This window comes from Rattus rattus, chromosome 10, assembly GCF_011064425.1.
Source record: "Rattus rattus isolate New Zealand chromosome 10, Rrattus_CSIRO_v1, whole genome shotgun sequence".
NCBI classification, from domain to species: domain Eukaryota; kingdom Metazoa; phylum Chordata; class Mammalia; order Rodentia; family Muridae; genus Rattus; species Rattus rattus.
Window position 1 is genome coordinate 17,786,882 of NC_046163.1, and position 18,236 is coordinate 17,805,117.

An 18,236-nucleotide genomic window follows, 5' to 3' on the forward strand; every position below is an offset into this window, starting at 1 on the left:
CTTCCAGATTCTTTCTTACCTCTGGAAGCAGCTGGCTTCTAGGATGCTAACTAGCATCCCAGAGGTCACCTAGAGTGACCCCTAGAGGATTGGGGTCACTTCCGTCTGCAACATCAGCAAGGAAGCTGAGATCTACAGAGGAAGTGGGCTGCTCGCGGCCAAAGCCTGAAGTGTGTGTTGGGGGCCGGGAGGGAGGAGTGCTTTCCCTCTGGCTTCCAGTCTGAGACGTCTACCCTAGGGGTCCTCAAGCTCCGCTCTGCTCGGACCTTGCTGGATGAGTCTTTGGGGTCTGGGAGTGGGGTGTTTGGCAGCAGCATCTTTGTCTTCTTCACACAAGATATCAAGGGCATGCGCTCTCCACCCAGCTGTGACTATCACAAATAGCTCTAGACATTGCTAAATGCCCCCATCATGGGGACAGAACCCCATCAGCTCGACTACGTTAAACTGATCCGCGCTAGCGACACCAAGGGATCCTATGGCCCGGAGGGACCCTAAGGCAGCTTGGCATGGGGTCAGCGAGAAGCCGCCCTTGGAACAACTCACCAGACACGGGCTGCTCATTCACAGCCATCCAGGTGCTGCTCCCCTTCTTGCGCTTCTCAACCAGGTAGCCCAAGATGTGGGTACTGCCAGGGCCCTGTGGTGCTCCCCACGTGAGAGTGATGCTCTGGCTGGAGGCTGACAGGATGGCTGGAGCAGAAGGGGGCCCCGGGAGAGCTAAGGGCAGAAGGTGCCAGTCAGCAGAGGTTGAGGCAAGCACCAGCTTGCGGGAGGTAATGCTGTGGGAAGAGGGCATGGGGAATCTAGGGACACAGTCGCACTCTGCCTTCTGAAGCATTCCGGCACTGGGTCAGCTTTCCCTGGGACACTATTCTGGCTGCTGTGGGACAGAGATGATAGAACAGAAAATGCTCTCTGGCCGTGGTTGGAGCCAGTTCTGAGATCCTTTGTTCCAGAACAAGGACACACATCAGATAGAGAACAGTGTCGACCAATATGCAGGTCCTGAGAGAAGGGGGCTGTGTGGCTCAGCCTCAAAGAATCCTAAAAGGCCACCAAATCCCATAAGAAGATGTAGTAAGGAGTGTCCACTGTGCTCTACAAAGGCACATCTATCCTGTTCCCATCCCTCAAGCAGAGCTAGCGACCCTCAGGCTGTACTCCTGCCACAGTAAAGAGAGCAGAGGAGCCCTGTATCCAAATGCCATCTGTTCTCTCACCCTCAGGAGCCATCAGCACTTCCTCAGACTCCAGGGCATCCCCAGCTCCCTCTGAGGTCACGGCCCGCACACGGAAGGCATACTTCCTGCCCTGCTCCACGCTGACATCCGTGAAGCTGGTACTGTCTGGTGGGGGCTCTCCCACCGTCAGCCAAGTGCTCCTTCCAGCCTGTCGCCTCTCCACCACATAGTGTTGTATGACCTGTCCCCCATCGTCCCTCGGGGGTAACCAGCGGAGGCAGACACCTGCTCTGTGGCAAGCCTGAACCTCCAGGGGTCCTTGTGGGGGCCGAGGCTTATCTGAGGACCCATGAAGAGAAGCAGAAGGAGAAAGGAGTCAGAGAAGCTGGGAGGGGGCATGTCACTTAACTCCTCATCATGGGATAAGTCTGCAAGGGGGTGGACAGCCCAGAGTTACACACGGTTCCTGACACAGCCAGAGGCTGAGACAAGGTGGAGATAATGGATAGGTTCGAAATATCTTCTGGTGTCTCTGGTCTCTACTTCCCCAGCCCTGCCTTACGAGATACCATGGACTCTCCAACCCGTACCCAGCCTCACTCAGTGGCCAGCATGGTCTCCTGCTTAGCACTCCTGTATAGGCAATCTGATGCTGGTGGTACAGATTGGAGGCCACCATTCCACTAATCTTCCTCAGAATCTGTTGTGTTAGAGCTCAGAGAAGCACAACAGGGTCTACCAGCCTCTACCTGGCCTTCACTTATCCTGTCTTCCTATCCAGGGAAGTGGGCCAGTAGGGGCAGCTTTGGATCTTAACTATCAGGCAAATGAAGACCAATGTTAGCAGAGTCTATCCCCAGACCCATTCAGGCCCCCAGAGAGGCTAGGACCCCAGAACCCTGGGGCCCTGGTTGGAGAAAAGGCAGGGTCAGCACCTATAACTTGCAGGGTGAACTCAGCCTCCACACAGCCTCCCTCACTCTTCAGCCTCACGCTGTACCGGCCACTGTCCTTCCTGCACACACTGGGGAGGCACAGCCGGGTGTAGCCATCTCCCAGAGTCAGTTGGATGCCCTTGTGGTTGCTGCCCGCCACTTCCTTCCCATCTTTCCTCCAGGCAGCCTGGACAGGGAGGCGGCTCTGGAAAGGTATTTTCACAGTGACCGGCTTCCCAGCCTTGAACACCAGTGGCTCTCTCAGTTTCTCGGTCACATCTGGAGCAATGGTGGGAGGATCTGGAGATAAAAACAGAGCAAAAGAATCAGAGAGGACCAAGCCCTGGGCTGCTGGGAATCATGGGAAGAACCCAGAGAAGGAACTCCCTATCCCACCGCAGGAGGACTAGCAAAGGGAATTGGTTGGGTCTGAAGTAGGAAAGGCTAGGGTTAGACCTCACTAAGAACTTCCTGGTAAGGAAGGAGATAAGATGTTAGTTGGGTTGGGGAAGGCATGGGTTGGCTTTATAAACAAGCTTCAAAGACTGTGAAAATTGCAGGCAAGTCATGGATTCAGGGCTTCCACAGAGGGGCATTTTCACTTGGTGCAAAGACTACAGGGCAAGGGAAGGGCTGGGCCTCACCCTGCACGGTCAGACTGGCCTCACTGTGCTGGCGGCCGGCTACAAAAGTGTATCTCCCAGCTTGGGTCCCCTCCACGTGGGTGAGGATCAGTCTGTGCGTGAGCCCATCTTGTTCAAAGATGACCCCATCTTGGGCAGTGAGCTGGAGACAAGGATCACCATGGAGACGGCCACTCCCACTCCGTCCAGTTCAGCACTAATAACTGCCCTGTGGACTAGATGGTCATTACCACTTGCCACTGCACCTCTTGGTGCCGCTCAGAGAGACCAGTGAGCCCAGCTGGTCATCAACTCTCAAATCAGCCCTACGGGATGGGCGCTGGTTGTGTGTCCCATTTTAAAGATGAGCAACTCGTCTGAGGTCACATAATTGCTAACAGCAGAGCAGGGATCAGGAGTCAGACTTCATTGACACCCCCATGCTGTGCCACCTGATGTGACCGCTTTGATGGGGCTCAGAGGGGCTGCTCAGAAAGACCAAGTGAGACTGATGTGCTTGTACAAGGCCTTGGAGCTGAGTGGTACTCGTGAGAGAGGATGATGAGAGGGTAGCATTCATCATCATTTACAATGTGTCTATTAAAAACACGCCACATGCCAACTGTCTAAATGTCTCCCAGGGTAGAAATATCAGTAAAATAGTGAAATGTGCAAACTCCTGTAAAGTGTCTTCCGTTTGCTTCTCTGCTTTGCCGTGCTCCCCGATCCCATTAGTTAGGAAAGAGGGGCTATGTGGTGTGAGGTGTCAGTACCTTGACGCCATCCTTGAACCAGGTGCCAGGTCCCAGGTCACTGGAAAGGGTACAGGAGAGTATGGCAGCTTCCCCCAGTTGTACCTCTGTATCAGTCAGACCCTGAGAGAAGTGGTCCATGGAGCCTAGAGAGATACAAAGGACGTCCCCAAAGCCCACTCTTGGCCTGTGTTGAATTCTGGGGAGCCTCTGTGGTCCTTCCCACAGGGCTCAGCCAGATCCAGCCTCTCATTTCCTTGGGCTGGTACACAGATGAGGGACTTAGGTAGATGGAGAGCACCCCGCCACCACCACCACCGCAGTCCCCCAGTCTTACAGATAGGCATTTGGAGTCACAGAGGCAAGCTAATACTCTGGAACTTTGGATATGGGGTTTCAAGAGCTAATGCCAAGCAGACCTTCGAGTTTCACACAGCTTGGATCCCTTCTGCACAGGGAGAGGAGAGGTGGGGCTGCTCCCTGAATTTGCAAGGGATTCTGGGAAATGGAGACACTGGTAGGGATGTGTTCCTGTGCTGGAGGTAGAACTGGCATGTAGGCCCCCCAGTGTCCAAGGACTCTACCCTCTGGCTTCACCCTATAGGAGCCACCAGCTGGGAGTACCTACCTCGGGCCTCCGAAGAAGAGCAGCCAGGGCCAGGCTTGTATCTGGATCTGGGGCTCTGGGTAGCATCTTGTGCCTGGCCATAGACATCTGACCTGCCCTCTTGGGTATCTCTCCTGCTGCCAAGATGCGTGTGGGGGCCTCGCCTCCTGTCTTCACTCCAAGGTTCTCTCAGAGACCCTCTATCCTCATTGCCAGTCCAAGGCCCCAGACCTCCGGCCTCCTCTGCGCTCCCTCTCTTTGCTGATCCAACTTCAGTCCCAGCCTGCACCTGATGCCCGCTTCCACAGAGGCCAGGCTTCCTGCCTGACCAGCCAGAGTCTTTCCCTTCCTGACTGCCAGACTTCATTGAGGTCCTGGATCCTTGGACCTTGTCAATCTCGGCCTTCCAAGACCCTGACTCCTGGAGGGATCTTTTCCCTTCTCCCTGTCCTGTTCCTAGTTGAAGATCTGGCTCCTGGGTTCCTCCTGAAACTCTTTTGAAGTCCCTTCTGCCTGATGGACTATATAATTCATTTTGGGGTTCCTGAGGCTTGGAAGCAGCACCATCTCCATAGACAGTGGCATCCCTTCTGCCTGGGACACTTGAGCTCTTTGTGAAACCAGCTCTGCCACCTATAAACTCTGAGCCTCTGCTCTCCAAGGCGCTTGGTCTTTGACATTCACAAGCAGCCTCTTGGCCAGCTTCACATCCCTTGCCCTTGAAGGCTCCTTGTCCCTCATGGGTTTGCCTGAAAATGACACCATTCTCCTGCAGTGTGCTAGAAGTCCTGATGCCTCCTTGAACCCGGTCTTCCCAGCCTGGAGCCTCAACGTGGCTTGTGTCTTGCCCACTGTCAGGTCCTGACATTACCTTGGTCTCTTCCCCAGGTGTAGAACTTCTGTCTATTGCCTCCCCTACCCCTGGCAAGCTTCCAGAACTTGTTCCTCTCCTCCTGTCATTCGGCAATGAGCCTCCACATCCCTGAGGTGTCACTCCCTGCTGGCCAGCAACTCTACATCTTCCTGCTGTTCCCAAGCCTGATTTATTAAAGTCAAAATCGTTTCCTGATTCCAGAGCAGCTACCCCTGACCTACTCCCATCCTCCTCTGTCCCCCTCCTATCAAGAAGCCTAGATGTCCCTATAGCTCCTGTTTGGTCTACAGATCTGCCCTCCCCACTGGAAGTCCCTCTGTCCCTAAGAGACCCTTGGAACCCAGAATCATCTTTCCATTCTCTGATACCTGGTTTCCCCACAGAACCAACAGCCCCCAAGGCTTCATGGATTCCAGAGGATCCACAGTCCCTGACACTGTTCTTGGTACCCTGCCCACCTGGAAAGATATATGGCCTTTCTGGTGTCCCCAGCTTCACAGGGCCCATAGCACTGTCCCTGTGTGCTACGCCACCTGTAGTATCCAGCATTCCAATCACCCCAGAGCCCACCTCAGGCCCTGTTGGATCTGCAAGCCCCACCCCTTTGCCTTTCTCTCCACCACCCTCTGCTGCTCCCTGATAAACTGACCCGAGACCCAAGGATTCATGTTCTTTGGGTACAGCCAGTGACCCTGGTCCTCCTAACCTCCCTGAACCATCTGCAAGGTGCCTTTTACTTTCTGATCCCATTTCCCCGAGCCCCACTGAGCTTCCCCTGAAACCAGCCCCATTCTTGGATTCCATTCTTCCTATTTCCCCCAAGCCATCCTTTAAACCTGACTCATTCCATGGCAAAACGTCTCCAGAATGATGTAAGCCACCTGCCCCATCCCTTAATGAAGTAAGTTCAGAAGCTCCAAAACCGTTCTTACAACCTGTCGGACCCCCTAATTTCCCGGCCCTGTGGCTCTCGATGTTGCTCTTATAACTTGCCTCACTCTCTGACCCCATAATTCCAGAGCACCCAAGATCATTCCTATAGTCTGGTTTACACCCCGAACCCACGGCCCCAGAGCCCCAAGTTCCATTTTTATAACTTGCCTCACTTGCTGGTCCCATTCCTCTGAGGCCTGATGAGCCATCTCTAAATACCACCGCACCATCTGGCCCTGTTCTTTCAGGCCCAAGACCCTTTGATTCTTCTCCATAAGTTGTTCTATCGCCAGCTCCCCAAGGCTCTGGAATTCCTGAGCCATCTCTATAACCTAATGCATTGCCAGACACTTGAGCCCAGTGGCCCTCTGAACCAGCCTCAGCATAGGGAGATGGTGCCCTGGGGTGCCTGGCTTTGTCCCAATTCCCAGTTCCAACTGCAGAGGTCCTGGCACCAAGAAAACTGATCCGTTCACCATCACCTTCCTTGTTCCTTCTCCCCAGAGACCCTGGTTCCATGGATAGCGGAACCCCAGTGCTATTGCCAAAGTCTCCTTCTCTAAAGGCCCCCAGGACTCTGAAGTTCTCATAATCTTCAGTGTGACCCCAAGAACTTAATCCTCCAGTGTCCCCTGGTTCTGCTTCCGTATATCCCTCTCCAACATTGCCCATGGCTCCAGAGTCTTTTATACCATCTCCACCCACAGATCCCACTGACTCAGAATTCCCTAAGCCACGTACACAGTGGTGCTTCCCACCGTGGCCTGTTTGACCATGGCCTTGAAATACATCCCTACGCTGAGCTTCACTAATGGGCATTCCTCGAAGGCCTCCCTCGCCATTTCTGAGGCTGGCCTCTCTTGCAGGCACCTTTCCTGCAGGACCATACTGACCTTCGCTTCCAGACCACAATCCCCCAGGCACCCCCGAACCATGACTGTAAGTATCCCTCTTCCCAGACTCTGTCTCTGCAGGTGCCCCACAGGTGGTTCTGCAACCAATATCAAGGCCAGATCCTGTCCCTTCTGGCATCCCGGAGCCATCCTGATACGTAGCTCCATTCCTAGAAGCCAACCCTTTGGAATACTCCCAGCCCTCCTCGTTCCCAGGCTCTGCCCACCCTGGACCTCGGAAGCCATCCTTACAGTCCATCCCACCTCTGGACCCTTTTTCTCGGGACCTCCCTGACCCATTCCAGAAGTCTTCCTTGGACCTGACTGCCTCTGGGTGTCTTAATCCTTCCATGTGTCCCAGTGTTCCCCCAGAGTCCTGGACGCCCAGGCCTTTGGATGTAAGTAGCCTGTGGTTTCTGGCATCTACCCTCTGACGAGGCATCATCTGGGCAGCTACTTGGGAGCCGTCCATGCACCCTTCCTTCCCACCAGACACCAGCACTCCAGACCCACAGTAGCCCCCTATCTTTCTAAGACTGGACCCTGAATCATCCTGAGGACCCATGTTTTCATACTCTGTACTACTTGGCGTCCCTACTTCCCTCTGTCCCACTGTCCAGCCCTGAGGAAACTGGAGGCCTCTGGAACTTTCCTCCGTCCTGCCCAAGGCTCCAGCTGAGCCTTGACCATCCCTTCCCTGGAGCTCTTGTAGGTCACCTTTCCAATTTCTGAGATCTTCTGGTCCTTCAGGGCCAGTTTTGTAGCCCCTCCCTACAATACCATGACCACCTGCACCCTGGAAAGAGCCCTCAGCTTTGGCCTCAGGACCCGTGCACCCCAGAAGCTTCCTGTCTCCAGACTGTGATGATTTCTGGGTGTCATTGCCAGCAGATGTCTGTCCTGGATATTGCCCTGCTACCCAGGACACCCCAGCTTCTCCATGGCCAGCATCTTCACTTGCCTGAGCACCCCAGTACTCAGGGCCCATGCCTGCCTTGGAGCTGTGAGCTCCTCCTCTAGGGAACTCTGGGCCACAAGGACTTCCTGCCCTGTTGCTTCCTCGAGCTTCCCCGAGGCGGGCTCCGTTATTCCATCCCATCGCTGCTCCCGTCTCCCGTCTCGGGTCACCCCTTCCTCCCATTGCGTCCAGACAATCACCTTGCATTTCTGTCCTCTCCTTTTTTAGCTGAAACCCCTGAGCATCTGACTGGGACCCCCACAGCACCCTTTGCCCTGCCCCAGCTCCCAGCTGGGGGTCACCGAGTTGTCCCTGGCCATGTCTGTCCAGTTCACTGCCATGGCCCTCTCTGTGTTGTTTTCCTTCTCCCCAGCTCTCAAGCCTTCCGTCCTGAGGGTGGCTGGAGCTAGGCCTCCATCCTCCTGCTGTCTCCCATCTGCTATTCTCATTGTCTCTGCCATGCCCTCGATCTCTCTCCAAGAAGCCCAAATCGGATTCCGTGTCCCCTCCCTGGGGATGCAGCCTTCTGGGAAGGTTTTCACTCCAGTCCCCCTCTCTGTGTGGCTGACTGTCCCCTGGAAGAGTGACCCTGCTTTGCTCTGCTTCCAGAGAGCCCTTTTTGTCCTGCCCAGATCCCCAAGTGGAATTAGCTCTGTCTTCATCCATCACCAAGGAACAGCCATGTTTGCCAAAGGCACCCCTGCCTAGGCCTGCCCTGAGCTGTGCCCCACTAGTCTCCTTGAGGGAACCCTGCTCTCTGGATTGCCCTCCCTTGATGCTGATGCCTCCAGAGTCTTCTGCTTCGGAGGCCAGAGCTTCTGGAGTCTGCAGCCGGTAGTCAGTATCTGTGGTCTGAGGGCCTTTATCCTTCCCACCTTCCGTGAGGTGTTAATTACACAGAGGTCATTAATCCATAGAGAGACAAGAGAAAAGACCCTGTTAAATGAGGGCAAGGCACCTGTCTGACATGGCTGCTTTGCCTAGCCCCCACCCTTCCCAGTGGAGAAGCTGCCCATTGGAGGAGAAATTTAAAAACAAATAAACAAAAGCCGAGGATGTTTTAGCCCATTGGTAGATACATCTATCACCCCCTCCCCCAGGTCTGTATCCACAAGCCACCCCATCCCGCCATGTGGATCATGTGGTTTGGGCACGTAAGTTCATGTGTCAAAGTTGCGAACTTATCAAGCTGCTGTGGGTTTCAGAAGACCCATTTGTCCCACTGTCTGCCTCGCCTGTGCCCAGTGAACAGTCTCTTGGGGGATCATATTGCCCCCAGATGCCAATGCTTGAGAGGATGAGGGTGCTTCCTGGTCCAGCTCAGGGCTTCTCATCCACATTAAACATGGGTCACTGGCATAAGCCCTATCCAAAGTCTTGGGGGTCATCCTGTATCTGAGGCTCCTGAGTAACCCCAAGAGGTCAAATGGAGTTCAAGCAGCTGAGCTTGGCAGACCATGAAGACTCTGTGTTGTACTCAATCAAGAATAGATCTAGGGGTTGGAGATTTAGCTCAGTGGTAGAGCGCTTGCCTAGCAAGCGCAAGGCCCTGGGTTCGGTCCCCAGCTCTGAAAAAAAAAGAATAGATCTAAGGAGCCTTCCTCATTCTCTCTGAGTGACAGAGGTAAACAGAAGCAGATGACAAAGGGAAGGAAACCCTCCTGCCTGCACTCTTGAGTCTTGGTCTTGGTAAAGGCAGGGGAATTCAGAAGTATGGCCACTCACCTTCGACCACCAGCCAGGCACTGGAGGCATGGAGCCCAGTGTTCAGCGAGTAGAGGCCCATATCTGAGGAACTGGCCCCCTTCACAACCAGCCGGTGGGTTAGCCCATCAGGGGACACAAATACTTCATATTTGTCACTGAGCCTCAGCGGTCGGTGCTGGAAATGCCAGGTAGCATTGGGACAAGGGTTGGAGAGGGTACATTCAAAGACTGCATCACCCCGTTCCTCACAGCGGGCCTCTGCCAATGGGACCACCACTCTAGGGGGAATGGCTGCCATAGAAACAGGAAAGAGGATGTATCAGCTTTGTAATGTGACACAGGGATGTCTGGGCACTGGGGCTAGGAATTAAGAAACCTAGTTCAGAGCAGTTTGCCACAATCTTCCTGTCACTTCAGCTAGGTTATCTCCTCACCCAGTTTCTATAGCCACCACCAGGTCCTTATGAAAGCATCAGTACCCTCATACACACAAAATGCAGGGTTGTAGTCATATCATGATCACCGAGAGACCTTAAATTCTCCTTTTACAAATAAGAAGACTGAGGTTTAAGAAATTAAAAGACCTAGGTATAGCAGAATATATAAGCTGATAATGCCAGCTACTGGGGAGGCCAAGAGGAAGGATCACAAGTTCAAGGCCAGCTTGTAGCATAGTGGGTTTGTGGCCAACCTGGACAGCTTTAGGGAGAGCCTTTCTCAAAATAAAATAAAGGACTGGGGGACTGACATTTGCCGAGAATGAGCTAGGCCCTAGGTCTAAAAAGTATGACTTGTCCCATCCTGACAGCTAAGAAGTGGCCTACCCCCCAAGGCCATGCTCCCCTGCCCATGACACATTGTTCTTGGGCTTTCAAAGGCCATCCTAGCACTTTAGGCTGCTGAGTGACCCTTTCTTTCCCTTCTTGTTCTCCAGTCTTGGTTCAGCCTTGTTCTTTATGGCCTATCTTCCCAAGGCTTCCTCATCGTGGTCTCTCCTTGTTCTTCTCAGAGGCCTCTGGTCAGGTGCTGTATAGATGGTGTAGGCACAGGACCTCATGGATACAGAACAGAGTTCAAGGAGGGACACAAGGTAGGGAAGGAACATAAGTAGCAGGAGTAGAAGAGAACTGGGTTGCATGGGCCTGTCTAACCCAGGTGGAAATTCTTGCTTGGGAATTGTGGGAGAGGCAGACATTTATCAGAAGGGATGATGTTGCAGCAAAAGGGCATAGTCTGGGTCTGATCTGAAAATAATCAGCTACAACAGAAGGTCTGTGGGCAAGGGCATGCCATATATAATTGTGTCCCTGAAGCACTCTGTAGAGCCTATCTGGGTACAAACAAGAGACACATCTAGGTGTGTCCCTCCTCCTAGTTGTCTTTGCATTGTAGCCTTGTGGCTTGTATCCCTCCATAACACCAGCCTGGACCCTCTGCTCTCCCCTGTGCAGACGTCTGTGATGACAAACACTCACCGCTGGGCTCTAGCTCTGTGGAGAAGACCACAGCATCCTCCACCATGACCTGGTAAAGGCCAGCATCCTCCGGCCGCAGGTCCTGGATCTGGAAGTGGTAGCGTTTCCCCAGCCGTCTCAGACAGTGCTTGGTCTGGTTATCAACACCGTAGGGGATCATCTCACCATCCTGAAGACAGAAAAGAATGGTTCAGGGCCTCAGAGGGTCCCAAGGAGGGCCTCCTATCCTAGCCTCACTCTGGTTACTGGCCCAGGTCAAAGACATGATCCTAGAACCATAAAAGACGTGGGGGTTGTAGGATCAGGGCACATCTAAGGATGTCCAGATCTCATCCTATGAGTGGAAAAAACTATGCCGTTTATGCAGAGGCCCTCAAGATTGCTAATACAAGTTGTGCTTGGAAGAGAGTTGTTACACAGACCTGTGTGTTAGCAGGAGAGCGCCCTATGACCTGGGATTAGCTCATTCAATCACCCAGGAAAATGTTCATAGAATGTCTTCAGGGATGCACAAAATGCAGACATTTATACACACACTCATCCTTGCTGAACCGTATACAGATTTGCTCTTTGCCGAGAACTGACAATCGCTAACACTTATCAGCTGCCCACTGCGGGTCGCACACTATTCCAGGTACTTGAGATATTACAATAAAAGAAAGCCAAGAAGAACAAAGTGGGATAAAGGGGTGATGGGCTCAGAAGCCCCAGGGTGGAGTGGGGAGCTCAGCAGAAGCACTTGGGTGAGATGAGAGAGTTAACCACCCGGCTGTCAGAGATGAGCGTGCTAGGCACAAGGAGCAGCGACAGAGAGCGGGCAACAAGGCCAAGGAGCAAGAACGGGCAACAAGGCCAAGGAGCAAGAACGGGCAGCAAGGAAGGAGAGAGGCAGGCGGGAGGAGCTGGGCCACAGGAACAGACAAGCATGCACAGTGTCATTTGGGCATCGTAGTTGTCCATGAAGTAGTGCTTCTGATCCCTCATTTCAAAAATTAGGAAGCTGAGGCCCAAGAATGATGTCTAGCCTGAGGTGGTAGAGCCAGGGTGAGTTCGGCTGCAGAAGGGTTGCATGCTTTGTAGCCCCCAATCCCACATACACACCCCGGCCTCGCATGGTTGGCACGTGCTCAGAGCTCTGTTTTTACCTTGCTCTGGCATTAGACTCTATATATAGTCACAGACCTGACTCAAGGAGAGGTTTCTGGAAACTGCTCACATAGGGCGAGACCTAACTCTAACTGGGAACCCCATGGGTGAATGCTTACCACCTGGGTGTTCTAGATGATTCCATGGGATCCATCACTTACCTTCCAGGACCGGCAACCCCTGTCAGGGCCTCTAGCCTCACCTTGTACAGGTAAATCTTGCTCTCGAGTTCCTTGAGATCCAGCTCCAGGTTAAACGTAGCGACCCCTTCCTTGGTGACCTTGATGTGCCTCAAGTTGGCAATGGCATTGACATACTAGAGAGTGGACAAATCCATTAAAGGAGTGTAGAATCTGGTCCCAGCCCTGGCCCACAATGTCCCTGAAGAGCAGGAATTTATGGAGGTTTCAAGTGAGGATACTTAAACCCTCAAGAAAGAAAATTCAAAGATAAGAAGTCAGGTGAGGTAGGGTTCTGGGTGTCCATTCATCTGTTCATCCTGCTAATAAACATTAGGTGAACATCACTTGGCAAAGCTGTGTGCTAAGAGGGCTGGAGAGATGGCTCAGTGAATATGAGCACTGACTGCTCTTCCAGAGGTCCTGAGTTCAAATCCCAGCAACCACATGGTGGCTCACCAGCATCTGTAATGAGACTTCTGGTGTGTCTGAAGACAGCTACAGCGTCTTTAGATATTCATATACATAAAATAAATAAATAAATCTTACACAACAAAACTGTATGCTAGGCCCTGTGTAAGAACAGTTGAAAGAAAGGCTGAGGGGCTGGAGAGATGGCTCAGTGGTTAAGAGCACTGACTGCTCTTTCAGAGGTACTGAGTTCAAATCCCAGCAACCACATGGTGGCTCGCAACCATCTGTAATAAGATCTGATGCCCTTGGTGTGTCTGAAACAGCTACAAGCAAGGCTTTAAAAAAAAAAAAAGAAAGAAAGAAAGCCTGAGGCCCTTGATAAAAACCTACTTTCAGGGGTTGGGGATTTGGCTCAGTGGTAGAGCACTTGCCTAGCAACCGCAAGGCCCTGGGTTCAGTCCCCAGCTCCGAAAAAAAAGAAAAAAAACAAAAACAAAAAAACAAAACCTACTTTCAGAATAATGAAGACTAGTTGCTTTTCAATCCCAGAATGAAAAAAAAAAAGACTTATGTCAAGTTAGACACAAGAAGGAACTTCCTATGTAGATTATAAGATGCTGGAATCAGACTACTAGAAATAAGGCCCCACGTCTGGCAAGGATGACAAGGACGACAAGGGACATTTACTAGATCCTTACCATGTGCTAGGCACTGGGCTAATTGCTGTAAACACATTTTCTTACTTAATTTTCTCAGCAAACAAGTTAGATTTTGCTAGAATCTTTGTTTTTCCTATGAGGACATCAAGACACTGAAGCCCTAACTTTTCTAAGGTCCAGAGTTTAGTAAGCATCACGCCTAGGTATCAAAACCCAGAGCAAGCTTAGAAGACTGGATCCCTAGCAGGACCTCTCTTCTCGGTGGGGATAGTAGGCTGTCTATTCCATTGGGTTCTCCAGGGCCAGCTCCAGGTGGGATGCTCTTCCAGACCTTATGCTCCAGGTGGGGGATGGGGGCAGGGCCAAGATACCTGGGCTATTCTGTCCTCCTGTTCCTTCTTCATCTCCTGCAACTTGCGCAGCATGCCCCGGAAGTCGACGATGCCATACTGCATACAGATCTTCTCATAGTCCTTACGGTCTGCAGTCATCAACAGCTGCCACACCTGCTCAGACTCTATCTTCTTATCGGGGGTTGGAGGTGGGGCCCTGGGGATCAAGGCAAGTGAGTCAGAAGCCAAGAGGTCAGAGGTGTCCTGGGTATTGACCCGCTGACCTTGGCCATCGGAGGGGTCTAGGATAGCCACACTGTGCATACTTGAAGGGCAGGCACAGAGACTGAAATCTCTGGGGTTGACCACTATATCAAGTGGAAGGGACTGGATGAGGCAAGCCTTACCCTGGGGTATCAGCTTGTAGAAGACTTTGGGCTCCTACAAACTGGTGGTGTTGATTTCTGAGTAAGAGGTCTTTGAGTAGAAGTGAGGTTAGAATCAGATTGTTCTGTCGCTTTAAGCCATATATGTTTTAATTACTGCTCAAGTGGGCCCTCCCATTTTGCAAACACTGAGGAGAAAGAAAACTAGGCCATGAGCTAGATCCAGGGTGCTCAGTTCTGTGCTCTTCTGTCCTCCCGTCTACTAATGGCAGTCTAGCTCCTTCCTTGGATCAGAAGTAGAAAGTCAGCCCAACTTCCTTATAGAAGGAGTCCAGGTGGGTACCACATGAGCTTCCAAAATCCCCCAGACAGCCCCAGACCTACCTCTTTTTCAGCATCTTCCGGCAGTCCATCAGCTCCTTCCTGAGGTCTAGAAAATAAAGATTAAGTCTTGAATCCTAGGTGGGATGTCTAGGATCCAAAGAAAGGTTATATGCATCAGGGGTGATGATCAGTGTTTTCATTTTTTATGTTCTGTTAATGCCCACAAGTGTATGTATGTGTGTGTGTGGTTATATTAGATGGGGAGCAACATGCAAAGGCCCTCAGAGGGGGGTTCCGACCACTCTACCTACCCTCCTGAGGTTCCTTTTGCCTTTTTCGGTTCTTCCGAAAACCCACTGGACCATCCAAGGAAGAGAGGAGAGAGGTGGTGCGGACGGACAGGGAGAGAAGCAAGACACTTGGATGGTCTTCCTGGGAAAAGCATCAAGCCCAGAGCCCTGGCCTCCCACCTATTCTAAGGCACAACATTACAGCAAAAGGAAGAGATGAGGGTAGGGTCTTCATGAGCTTTGATACCTCAAAGCTTCACCGTGAGCATCATTTCATGAGGGGGAGACTCACACGTCTACAGGGAAATTGACAGGAATAAGAGAAACAACCATGGACAACCACAGCAAGCTCGGGGCATCCAAAGAGCATCTGAGAGTTGCCAGTGCAGAGGAGGGGACCCAAACTGCCAAATACACCAGAGTCTGCTTTTTCACTGTTTCCACAGACATTCGTAATCCTCTTCTTTATCGTCTGCCCGCAATGGAGGGTCTAGGGAAACCCAGTGCACACTTTCCCCTTGCAAGCAACAGCTTTCAGGTGACAGAGTTCTAGCCAATGCCATGTTAACCAAAAGCTCTGCTTTTGAGTTTTAAGTTTTTGCTCCCTTTATGGAAGAGGTGGGTGTACTCGGGCCTCCCCGTTCCCTCTCCTCCTGCTTGAGTGTGGAATAAGTTTGGACCTTCAGTGGTCAGTCAGCCTGCTAAGGATAGCAGACCTTATCGAGCAGAGAGACAAGAACTCAATCTCTCTCCTACGACAGCTCAGAGATGTAAATGAGCCCTGAACTCCAATCTCAGAATTTCTTACTATGTGAGATAATTTTAGTATCTTTATTTCTTAAACTTCTTTTAGGATTTTTTTGGGTTCTTAGAGACAAGATGAATGTCAACGTACTTGAGAGACTAGTTTGCTTTCTCTAGAGTTTTCCCATTATCACAACTCAAAACTTTAAGGATCTCCAAACACCTGGCAGACCAATCCAAGCATGTCTGAGATAGGATCTAGTCTTCGTGTTCTCGTCTGTCCCCTCTGATATAGACAAAATATCTCTTATAGAGTGAGAAAACTGAGATCCAGGTGGGAAAAGAAACTGACTCTGTAGAAGATGCAGGACTAGAAACCAACATCTGGGTCCTGGCCCCATTCAGAGCATCTGCCACAGGGTGTGGCTGAAGGGGTGCCTTTTAGGCACTTGCAAGCTGAGGGCCACTGGGTGGAACCGGGGTTCCTGCAAGTGATGGGGAAACAGTAGCAACAGCCCCTGGGACCTCTCTCCTCTCCTGCCACCCTGTGGTCCCTCTGAGAGAGTTCTCTAGAGAAAGCTGCTGCCCTATTTGATGGGCACATGGGACAAACTCACCTTCGATGACGGTAAGCCTCACTGAGCACGTGGCTTCTCCATAGGCATTCAGTGCAGTGCAGCGGTACAGATCCGAATCCTCTCCAGTCAGCTTGTTGATCTGTGGAGAGAGGCGGAGGGCAGGGGAAGAGGGCTAGCACTGACTGCATTTATTCCATGTGCTGCCCACGGTTGTGTGTTGGAAGTATGAGGGCGTACAGACATAGCTTTTCCCCTCCGAAACTCAGTCTTTATCAAGAAATACAGACACCAAAACAAACTCTGGATTCAGACAGAGGGCAGATGCTCTTGCCATCAAGGGCAATATGGGTTGCAGAAAGAGCTTGCACTGGGGGAGAGCGAGTGAATCAGCACTGAAGAAGGTTGGTCTCTGCCATGCATTACTTGCTATGGGATCTTGGGCAAGTTGCCTGACCTCTGCACTTTAATTTTCTTCACTGGTAAGATGGGGATGAGAATATCTTAAAAAGTAGAGAATGGTCAGGATTAACTCATGTCCTTGGTGATAAATGTTTGGTTCAGGGCCTGACACGTGTGAGTGTTCCACGGTTAGTGTCTAGAATATTATTAATATGTTAACCACAATTGCTTAAGGGTGCAGATGCTGTTTGACTGGCAGTAGGGTGCACTCCAGCACACCCCCTTTAAGCTGAAGGTATTATCAGTTGAAAATGCATTTAGTAACAGCTACCTACAAAATTTGCCCTAGCCTTGCCTACTTTAATGTGGGATAGCACACCCAAGAGCGAGATGATTAAGTCCATTTTATATATTTTCTAAATATCTCATGTAAGCCAGTGAACACAACATGCTATAGAATACGGTTATCCTCTGACCAGTGGAGGCTGCAGGTAGCGGCCATTGCTCAGAGTGGCTCGCACGCACATATTTCTAACCTGTGAAGAGATCAAACTGAAAAACTGAAAACTCGGTGTGTGGTTTCTACTCAATGCACATTGCTTTTCCACCAACACAAGAGCAAAAACTGCAAGTGGAACCAGGATACGTCAAGAGATGTCGGTACTCAGTTTAGGGTGGGACACCGACTAGTGGTTCTCAACCTTCTTACTGCCGTGGCTCTTTACTATTGACCCTCACGTTGTGGTGACCCCCCAAGCACACACTTTTTTGTTGCTACTTTGTGACTGTAGCTTTGCTACTGTTATGGATTGTAATGTAATGATCTGATATGCAGGCTAGATGATGTATGACCCCTGTGAAAAGGTTATTTGACCACCTGAAGGGGTCGCGACCCACAGGTTGAGAACCATGGGCTAGACACGTTCTAGGAAGTTTTGCTCTCTAGACTTCCTTCAAGTGTGTACTATAATTATGCTTTTCTGTAGGTGAAGAAGTGAAGACAGTAAGAGGCAAGTAACCAGCTTTCCAAAGCCAAAACTGGAGGCCTAGGACTGTGGTCCAGTATGGTCCAGGTGGTCTCCTGATTAGTAGAGAGACAATAACAAATCCACCAGGCTTCTCCTGGCTCAAAGACCTTGAAAGTAGATGCAACTGTGGGACTATCTCTTCTTCACCTGGGGGCTGGACGCCATCAAGAATTTAAGGGACTAGGAAGAGACCCATGAACCATGGGTAGGAGTGGCTGTGGGCTCACCTGTAGCACATGCTCCTCTCTACCAGGAGCAGAGGAGATCTGGTACTTGCTGGAGTTGCTGAGGTCTCCTTTGGTGCTCTGCCAGTGCACATCGGGTCTGGGCTCCCCACAGACCACCGCACGAAAAATGGCATTTTTTCCTGGGGCAGGAAGAAGCAACGTGGGCGGTAGAGAGGTAACATGTTATTTGGATTTAAACTTACAGCACCCTGCCTGTTGTAGTCATCCCGAAGAAGTACCTGACTGTGATCTGTGATCCCCTTACTTGGGACTCATAATGTCAGATGGAATCCACAGTTTCCAGGTACCCAGAAGTAGTGCTGGCCTGACTTCCATCATGCAGAGGCCTGGCGTTCCCAAGAGAAAGATGTGGCTGGGTGGTCTGTGGTGGAGGTGGTGATGGTAAACAGGGATGGAGTGGGAAACAGATTTCTTTAGGGGTGTGTGTGTGTGTGTGTGTGTGTGTGTGTGTGTGTGTGTGTGTAATGTTGTTAACTAATGTTTATGGCAAGAATCATTGCTAAGGAAAGAACACCAATTCCACATGGTTTCCTGTGGCCTTTTAACAGTGGTGCTCCTGAGTCAAGAC

General features: G+C 51.4%; 1 protein-coding gene across 1 annotated transcript in view; it reads right to left on the bottom strand.

Moving 5' to 3' along the window:
* Positions 1–18,236, bottom strand: part of Igfn1 (immunoglobulin like and fibronectin type III domain containing 1) — a 23,181-nt gene that overhangs the window by 2,349 nt on the left and 2,596 nt on the right. Inside the window, exons 2-15 of the mRNA XM_032915563.1 lie at positions 17,648–17,787; positions 16,033–16,132; positions 14,693–14,737; positions 14,442–14,487; positions 13,711–13,888; positions 12,290–12,403; positions 10,942–11,110; positions 9,485–9,757; positions 4,123–8,634; positions 3,516–3,640; positions 2,764–2,905; positions 2,120–2,419; positions 1,224–1,523; positions 547–720 (exon numbers count right to left, since the gene is read on the bottom strand). Of these exons, the coding sequence (XP_032771454.1) occupies positions 547–720; positions 1,224–1,523; positions 2,120–2,419; positions 2,764–2,905; positions 3,516–3,640; positions 4,123–8,634; positions 9,485–9,757; positions 10,942–11,110; positions 12,290–12,403; positions 13,711–13,888; positions 14,442–14,487; positions 14,693–14,737; positions 16,033–16,132; positions 17,648–17,787 (6,618 nt within the window). The remainder of the gene's footprint in view (positions 1–546; positions 721–1,223; positions 1,524–2,119; positions 2,420–2,763; positions 2,906–3,515; positions 3,641–4,122; positions 8,635–9,484; positions 9,758–10,941; positions 11,111–12,289; positions 12,404–13,710; positions 13,889–14,441; positions 14,488–14,692; positions 14,738–16,032; positions 16,133–17,647; positions 17,788–18,236) is intronic.